We start from the raw sequence: 9,706 nt of genomic DNA, 5'->3' as shown, positions 1-9,706 counted from the left end.
TCAAGTTGTCATATAACTAGCCAGTAACCCCTCCACTCACATAGAAACACACACACACACACACACACACACACACACACACACACACATATAATTTCTGGAATAATAGCATGGAAAACTATAACTATGCACATAAACATAATAATATGTATATGTATATATACATATGAGTAAATATACACCATATTTGTGTGTGTTATATGTGTATGTATGCATGTGTGCATTTATATATTTCAATGCTATTTCGCCTTTCCTTCTCTGGATACATTTTGGAATTCAAAGTGATAAATTTAATATAAAAATCTTTTTTCTGTATTCTTATGTAGTTTCCTTTTTTAGCTTAAAGATATTTTTAAAGTAGTTTTGGTATTTCGGAATAAAGAGGAATGCCAAGAAGGAAAAACACATGTGGAAATACTTTAAAATATTCTATGGCTGCTTATATGAATGAACTGAGAAGACTTAGGTGGTCTACTCTGGGATTGTAGCTTTGGGGGCTCTGAAGAAGCTAAGCACATTTTTTTAGGGTTAAGTTCAGACAGTCTGGACATTTACCATAAGAGGTTAAGTTTCTCTCTCCTTCTTTCCTTGACTTTGGAAACATTCCCTTGATACTTCTTTTTTTTTCCATGCTCTTCCAGAAGCTGAAGGTGGGGGTTAGTTGGCAAAATTCCTCACAGCATGCAGCACTCCCTGCCATCTAATGGGGCTTGAAGCATCTCCTTGGGGAAGAAGAGGAAAGTTCCATCGCTAAAAATGTCAAGTCTGGGATCCTGAGACCCTGCTAGAGAGACTGTGGGAAATGTTGTTCCCTTGGCTGGGGAATAGACTGGGTGGCTGGGATGTCCTTTTCCAAGTTCATTAATTTCTACGATCTGAGAAAAACTGACCTTAAAAGAAACAGAAGGAATCAGACTTTCACACAAAAGCAAACCCTAACTATAACATCTTGACTTATTTTTAAGTTTTCCGAGAATAAAATGCCACAACAAAAAGAATTGCACGCTCACATTATTACGGACTAAGTCTTTACATTTTAGGAAGAAGTTACAGTACCCTTAGATCCCTTAAGTGCAAGATAAACTTATATTTATATAATAATAGTCACAGAATGCTTGGGACAAATAGAGTAGAACCTGAAGGGCTGTATTTCCACCATTGGCTGTTGAAACTAAGTTGATTCATGTTGAGTACTGCAATGTCAAGCATGCTAATACACCCTTTGATAAATCCCACTTGCTGTATACATTGTGTATATGTTAACAAATGCACAATAAATATGCATGTATGCAATTGTATACAACGATACAATTTTGAAAATATTAGAGAGGGAAAAAAGCAATTAGGGTACTAGAGCGATTAGTCTTTCAAGCTCTAATTTGACATCATGGGCCACTAGGGAAGAGCATGATGCTGGGGTTGAAATGCCTTTGTGAAAACCACTTGCCGGCTGTGTAACCTTAGGGAAGCTATTGGACCATTTTGTGTAGCAGTAACCTCATCTTCAAATGAGAGCAATAATTGCTTCTGCCCCTTAGGGTGGCTATGGGGATTAAATGAGTTAAGATGTGGTATCGTATAAAGTACGAGTAAATGCGAGTTTTCATCATAATTACTAGTATGTGCAAGGCTCCATGCTAGGTGCTCTGAGGGATAAAAGTAAAATGATACACAGTCCTCTTTATGCAGTTAAGCTTCAGTCATATACAATTGTGATATTAATACCCCTAATAATAACCAGCTCATCACCACAGACCAGCCTTCTAAATGCTAGAGCTGGGCGATCTGGATCGTAAGAGTATTTCTGTAAAAGGTGTTAGTCTCTGCTTACCTGATGCCTATCTATTTGACAGGCAGAGACAAGGCTCAAGGCAGATCACACAATAAACTGTGTTTGCAGTGGCCTGGCCGCTGTTAATCCTGCAGTGGCTTAGTCTCTGGGGAGTTATGTGATGTGGGTACTGAAGCTGGATTAAGACTTTTGACAACAGAGACACTTAAGCCGCGAGTGCTTGGAGAAGTGCCCCGATCTGTAGAGGGATACAGGCCGCTTCAGCTCACTTTTTGTTTATCTGAGATTTACAGAGTTCCAGACCATGATTATCCAGTTTAAGAAGTAATTCTGTGATAGAACTGGGAAAGAGGGTGTGTGCCTAACGGCTGAACAAATAGTACAGCGAGCCAGTGTTCCGTGAGACCCAGGTCAGGACGGCTCACTGTAGCCTGAGCTGACTAGAAGAAGATGGGGAAGCAGTGCTCAGGAGAGGCCTTCAACAAGGATTTGAGGTGACCTCTGGACTAATGAATCCCTGTTAGTTAAATAGCAATCTTCTCAATTTACGTTTTTCATCTGTCACCCCAGATTTTTCACGTACACACTGTCCCTGAGGGGAACTCCATAACAAACAACAGATTTCTGGCTAAATGTTGAGATTAATAGGTTCCTGCAGGCTGACTTGGGAACATAGCTTTTACCAATAGCCTTTCTTTTGTGAAGAAAAAGGGAGTATTTTGAATTTAAGACATCATTTATAAACTCTTTTAAAAACTCTGCTTTACTCGATTCTTCCAGTCTATAATGATTAAATGCTATTTGTGTGTAGAAACTGAAGATACGGTGAACAAAACAAAGACCCTTCTGTCCACGGAGGTGACATTCTGGAGAGCAGACAATTAAACAATAAACCAGGGAACTCTGAACAGATGTAACTGGGCAAGCCTGACCTCCTGGGTTCAATCCCTGGAGCTCACATAAATACAAACAAGCAGCAACAACATCAGACATGAGGTACAGTGGCTTCACACTCTTATGTTGAGATGGGAGGCAGACACAGGAGAGATGCCCAGAGGCTCTGGCCTCTGTGTACATAGGGTACACAGAGCAGCAAAAACAATAAGGAAGGCCCAGACTCAATGATGTGGAAGGAAAGAACCCACTTCCCCAGATTGTCCTCTGACTTCCACACCTGCATTGTGTTACACATAAACTAACACACACACACACACACACAATAAATAAATGTATATACTTTAAAGATTATATATCCCCAAACTACGGACAGTGTATAGAACGTGGATAGGTGCTATGGACAAGAAAATAAGCAGAAATGGGAGGATTTGACAATTTCAAATATGATGGCAGTAAGAGTGAGAAAGGGGCCCAGAACACATGGGGGTATGGAGCATTTAAAGTAGCAGGAAGGGCCAGCACAGAGGTTCTGAGCCCAGAGACAGGAGTGATTGGAGAGGGGAGCAGACAGACGATTAGAGGCGAGACTGTGTTGGATCTGGAGCCTTCCAGGCAACTGCCTGCCCTTTGAGAACGTTAAGACTCACCTGAATTGGCTTTTTTCAAACTAGGGCCTGTTTCAGAGCAATGTCCCCCACCACATCATCTACACTTAAACTTTAATGGACATAAAAGCCACCTGAGAGCTTGTTAACATTCAGTTTCTGATCTGGGAGGTCTGCACCTTGAGCAAGCTTCCGGATGCTGCCCAGCTGCGGGTTCTACAAAGACACTACCTGAAAGGAGCAGAGAGGGGTCAAGGCCCTAGTGGCTGATGGAGTCGCTTTTCTGTCACTGCTGCAAGGGCTTTGTTGTGCTTGAACCTGGAAGATGCACTCTGAAGATTTGATCACACATCCATACTGGTCATGGATTCCCTCACTCCTGGTGGTCCTGTAGCATGGCCACAGGATCTGGAACTTACTCTGGGAATTTCAGTCAGGTTGTCTGACAGCTTCATTTTCTAGGGCCTCCTCCCTGCTCCTATAGGCGCTCTGTCTCGGAATCTCACCTGAAAATCCTTCTATACTCCCAGAATGATATTTTCATTCTATGTGTCCTATCCCAGCGACAGCAGCGTAGACTCAGGACCTTTACATATGGCTCTGGACTGAGACTCACAGCGCAACTCTGTGTAGGTTGAGGCAGCTGGAGAACCCGGACCCAGGCAGAAGAGTCTTGGGTCTGTTAACAGTCTTTTTTAGGAGCCAGCACAGTCATTTGCAAAGGGCCAACAGACTGTGTGAGCATAAATAATGTAGCCAGATAAGCCATGGCAGCCTTTCTTTACCTGTGTGATCTCCAGAATGTTCCTTAGTACCCTTCCCCTCCTCGTCTCCTCTTCCTCCTCCTCTTCCACCTTGTCACTAAGAACTGAACCCAGGACTTCCCACATTTGCTAAGCAAGTGTCTTACCACTGAATTGCAAAGCCAGCCTCTCAGCCGCAGTTTTATCAAGAAACTGGGAAAAATAACAATACCTCCTTCATGAACAGAGATAACGCAGAAAAACATTCAGTAAAGTGCCTTTTGTGTATGATTGATTATACAATATTAGCTGCTGTGACTTTTTGTTCTTTCTAAATCATTCTAGATCAGCATTATGGCATCTGCCTACACATTAGAGTTAAGTTGCTGGGGCAAATATCACAGTAGAATAATTATGTGATGAGACAGAAATGTCGATGAACATTTAATTATGAGAGATGTCACACGAGATAACTGAAGAGGAAGAGTAGAAAAATTGGCGATGCCGACTGGTGGTGGCTGTCTTCAAGATGCCATTGTAAGAGCAATGGCTGTGTCTTATGAGCCCCTGGGGACACGCTCGCGATCAATGCTGGGAGATGAATCAGCAACACAACCAAGGTCAGCTGCAGGTGGAAACTAACTTTCAACAGCAAAATGACATCAAGGGGGTGCGGCGTGTGAAGGGTGGGCTGGTGCGCAGCCGCTGCAGCGGAGCCAATCACTGGCAACAGCGGGTCCTGCCGTGATGACGTCACGGTTGCCATGGAGAGGCCGGCTCGGTAGCGACCCCGGGCTGATCCAGCTCCGAAGCCCTGTCCGCTGGCACCATGAGCGGCCGTAGTAGGGGTCGAAGGTCTTCCCGCGCCAAAGGCCGGGGCAAAGGCCGGGCCAGAGCCCGGGTCCGCGCCGCCGAGGACGACTCCTGGCGTGATGCGAAGTCGCCAGAGGACCCGCAGCTCGAGGAGGACGACGCGGCCGAGCAGGTGCAGGCCGGAGCTGCTCAGGGAGGCTCGGGAGCAGCCGAGCTCGGGGACGATGCGGCCCGCCGCCTCCCGCTGGACTGCGGCCTGGCGTTGCGGGCCCGGGCTGCGGGCGAGCGCGGGCTGGCGGCCCCTGATCCGGACCTGGAGAGGGCCGCATCCCTCGCCGAGCGCCTGACCTCTGACACCGAATTCGTGGGAACCGTGGGGGCCTTGGCGAGGCTGCGGCACGGCTCCCGCCTTGGAAATCGGCGAGTCCCCGGGAGGAAGGCCTCAGATATTCGGAGCGCCGCGGGGAGGGGACCTCAGGCCACAGTCAGTGGGAAACCAAAGATGGGCTCCGCGGGGCCATGTGTCGCTGTCCCAGTGGGGGAGGAAAGGAAGGTGGCAGAGAAGCATGCTGGGTCAGGGTCCTCCGTGACAGTAGGCAGCATGGATACCCTGGAGACGGTCCAGCTAAAGCTGGAGACCATGAATGCACAGGCCGACAGGGCCTATCTCAGGCTCTCTCGCAAGTTTGGCCAGTTGCGACTTCACCATTTAGAGCGCCGTAACCTCCTTATCCAGAGCATCCCTGGCTTCTGGGGGCAAGCTTTTCAGAATCATCCCCAGCTGTCATCTTTTCTGAATACCAAAGATAAGGAGGTATTGACCTACTTGAACCGACTGGAGGTGGAAGAGCTTGGCCTTGCTAGACTGGGCTACAAAATCAAGTTCTACTTTGGCCGAAACCCCTATTTCCAAAATAAGGTGCTCGTCAAGGAATATGGGTGTGGGCCCTCCGGTCAAGTGGTGTCTCGCTCAGCTCCAATCCAGTGGCTCCCAGGTCATGATCTACAGTCCCTAAGCAAGGAAAACCCAGAAAATAATGGTAGCTTCTTTGGGTGGTTTTCAAATCACGGCTCTATTGAGTCTGACAAGATTGTTGAGATAATCAACGAGGACCTGTGGCCCAATCCTCTACAGTACTACCTAATCAGCGAAGAAGCCCGGGGAGAGAAAGGAAAGGAAGAAAGGCCAGGTCCAGCAAAGCAGCCAGCAGAGATGGCTGAGCCTAGGGTGAAGCAGCCCAAGTGATGTTGCAGAGATCTCCCTCCTACCTCCTGCTGTTAGGTTGGCCACGTGGGCTTGGTTGTCAGCCTGGTGTTCATGCCATCTCATAAGATGTACACGGTAGCCATCTTGAACTTTTCAAGAATGTGGCGTTTGTGATCACGCTCCTTGCTTCCCCATGGCCTCACCTTGACACGAGAGTCACATGGTGTGTGATCTCACGCTCACTGCTTGCATATTAAGCACTTAAGATGTATACAGCTTTACATGACCCAGTCCCCGTTCTTAGCGCTGGTCCTCCCCACCTGTCTTTCATGTGGACATTCTGAGTCATCGTCCAGACGGATACTCAAGCAACGGCTACTTCGTGACCAGTCAGCGGGGCTTTGTCTTCATTTTAGCCATGCATGTTATCAATGGCAAGATTCTCTGTTGACATCACAAGATGAAGCCAGTGCACATGGCATTGGCCATCAGCCACAATTTATCTGTGGGTCTGGGGACAGTAACCAAGGCTCTTCCTATTTTATCTCCAGCTTCAGCCTAGGGTCCAGCAGACTACTGGGTGTGGATGAGGTCAAGGGCAAGCAGGAGTCAGTTTTGTTTTCTTCACTTCACACATCTCTTCTTGCCTCTGGGCCACTCTACTAGTGAACCTTCATCAGAGTCTGACCATTCCTGTTTGCAGTCAGCCCTTTGACTATTGGCTACATCAGCCCTTTGACTATTGGCTACGTCAGCCCTTTGACTGTTGGCTTCTGGCTCCAACTGACTTGTTCATGAAAGACCTCAAGAACTGCCTATCGACCCAGGCACCCTCCTCCCAGTGCATGAGCTACAAACCTACTCTCTCCAGACTTTAGGAACCCTCTTGGTGGGCAACCTGGTATTTGTGAGCATATGCTTGTTGCTGTCATGTTGTGAGCCCTGAGGATGGTAGGACTTTGGACCACAGCATTATCAACTAGGAATCTGTGTCAACTTTCCTTATTCTCTGCTAAGATGGGACAAGAATACTTTAATGGAAGGCTAGGAAGAGAGATTTTTCATTTGTATGCCTGTGTTTGCTTCATACCCCCATGCAACTTAGTCTTCTTCCCTATCTACCTACCTCCTGACCCTCCTACTCTCCTCATCCCCCCACAACCCCTGCCACCCACATTTAAAATAGTATCACAAAGCTCAGACAAAGAACATCATCAACCAGGCTTTATACAGCTAGGGAGGTAGGTAGGGGCTTTCTCTGCACCCTCATGTAGTAAGCTAAGATAGGATAAAGAAAAACCAGAAGGCCTCAAGAGGGTCTATGGTCAGATCTGGGTCCTGATCCTGGACTCACTCTGTGCTCTAAAGTTGTATACATCTGCTAGAATTAGAAACCCTAAGGCAGCAGTGTTGTGGTCTCCAGTTTTGTCTTCTGTGTGTTTCTTTTCCTAATGTCTCCATTGGTGGCCTGTGCAGCTGGGATCCTCAGCCCCCCAGCTTTCCCACTCAACAGTCCTTGGCTGCCTTTGCTTCTTAGTGCAAATATACTCACTATGGGGGAATCCCTAGGTGTTCCCAGGAACAGGCACAGGCGGAACCTGTTCTGGACATTTCTGGTAAGTGTACAGACTAAGCTGGGCTTCTTCTGTCCAGGCTTGCCTGTGTCCTGACTTGCCTTGTGTGTAGAGTTCTCTCAGCCAGTCCTTCCTCAAAGCCACATTATGCTCTGAAGGACTTAATCCTAACCTCTGCAAGGGGTCCTTGACTCAGTGGTCAGGGGATGATAGGCAGGGAAATCAGGCCAAGAACATGGAATAGGTATGAGCCTGGTATGGAGTGGACCAGAAGAAACTTGGCTGCAGAGTAGTCTCAGCGGTGGAGGTGACAGGAGAGACCTTACTCAGGGTTGGGAAGGGAGAACTAGAGGGGTTGTTAGTAAGTATGACACCTGGGCAAGGATGGACCCAGAGTTCTGGACAATCTTTATCATCATTAGTGAGGTTTTTTTCCTTTTTGTAGTCACAGAAAGAAACCAAAAACAATGTTACTGTGTTGGATGTTTTCCTGTTCCAGGTGCAGCCTTGTATGTGTGGAAGATGACGCTATATGCTATGTATTTAGCCTCTAAGTAAAATCTTACCACTTTCTGTAGTTTTGCCTAATGTGGAAAATAGAGCTGTACAAATTTGCTTTAAAATACTGTTTGCTCCTTGTTATGTAAATTTCTATAAACAGGTGTAGAGGAAGTGGTCCTTGGACCCTGTGTGCCTTCTGTCTCGCAGCATCCAACATCAGCTATGAGCAACCGAGCTTCACCTGTAGCTCCTCTTCCTCCTGCATTGTTTATTGAAGTCCAAGGTACTAAGCCTATGCAGTCAGATGCACTTTGGGAGATTGGGACTCTGGTGTTGATAGTTGCGGGGTGCACTCTGATGATCACAGCAAGACGGCTTCTGTCCATTTTGTGTAAATTAATGATTTTCCACAAGTGGGCCTCATAAGTGTGTCTTCAAAATTAGTGTAACTCAAAGGTGTTGAGGATATTCTGCTGTCCCCCACATCAGCAAAGGAAGAGGCCACTTGGTTGTAAATCCGTCTAAGACTGTGATATAAGGTACCCTTTACAATGTCAGTCTGTCCTGCTGTTAACATAGACACTTGTATGAACTGTTATGATTGCTGTGTTCTGTGAAATTAATCTCTCCAACATAATCTTTTACTGGTTGTTGTAGTTGATATTTGATACCCTGGTAATAATGCGATTATTTCCCTATTCCTAAGCAGCATAAATATTTGCAAGTGTGCATGTATGGTGGAAAAATAGTAATAAAATTCTTGTGTTACTGTTCTATTTCATGTTGCAGAATCACAATTGGAGGGGTTATTAGAGTGAGTGGTATACTCTGGCCTAGATAAGCGGCTTCCTGGCCTCAGGCCTTTGCCTGGCTGCTTACACAGGACACACAAACGCCTGCTTCTCAGGCCCTGCCCTTCCCAGAGACTAATATTTTGTGTGGCTCTGGAGGAAGCCAACTAGTCTTGTTTATGATGAGTTTTCCAGGTTCTCCTCATGGGAATTTAGTGTTTCTAACATCTTGTCGTGAATTTGAATTATGTGGGGGAATCCTGTTAAGTGGGATTTGATTTAGTAGTCAGGCAGAGCCAGGAGCTTTCAGGGGATGAATTGCTGGTGACGCGTGGAAGCGGGGGTGACCTTAGAGGCCCTTCAAAGAACTAATAAAAAATGAGGAAAAAAAGTATTTTTTTTGAAGATGTCTTTGAAACTAGAGTAATGGTGTTCAACCCTGGTTGCATGTTATAATTAACTGGGAACTTTAAAGAAATACCTGCCCTAGCTTCACACAATGACCAACTCAGTGAGAATGAGGAAAGAGATTAACCCAGCCACAAGTAACTCCCAAAGCTTACCAGCATAGCATCTTGAGAGTAGGTTCTGCTCATTTCACACCCAGAAAAAAAGATTGTTCCCATCAGGAGAAGCCATCTTCCGAGATGACCAAACACCATAGAAAGTTGTTAGGAAAAGGGATGGGTTCTAACTGACAAGGAAACAGCACTGGGGCCTGGCATAATGGCTTTCTGGGCAAAGGTTCTTGCTATGCCTAAGACCAGAGTTTAATCCATCATA

General features: G+C 46.2%; 1 protein-coding gene across 1 annotated transcript; it reads left to right on the top strand.

Annotated features, from left to right (window-relative positions):
• Positions 1-4,795: 4,795 nt before the first annotated feature.
• On the top strand, positions 4,796-8,908 carry Tspyl5 (TSPY like 5). Its single transcript, XM_085679132.2, has one exon. The coding sequence runs from the start codon at positions 4,867-4,869 to the stop codon at positions 6,094-6,096; it is 1,230 nt and encodes a 409-aa protein (XP_085535258.1). The 5' UTR covers positions 4,796-4,866; the 3' UTR covers positions 6,097-8,908.
• Positions 8,909-9,706: the final 798 nt, after the last annotated feature.

Source organism: Myodes glareolus, chromosome 19 (genome assembly GCF_982192425.1).
Source record: "Myodes glareolus chromosome 19, mMyoGla1.1, whole genome shotgun sequence".
In the NCBI taxonomy this organism is placed as follows: Eukaryota; Metazoa; Chordata; class Mammalia; order Rodentia; family Cricetidae; genus Myodes; species Myodes glareolus.
The sequence above is the reverse complement of the archived record's forward strand: the minus strand, read 5'-3'. Positions and strand labels throughout refer to the sequence as shown.

Bases quoted from the DNA above. Each gene is read 5' to 3' on its own strand.
- Tspyl5 (XM_085679132.2), top strand. From the start codon at position 4,867: ATGAGCGGCCGTAGTAGGGGTCGAAGGTCTTCCCGCGCCAAAGGCCGG.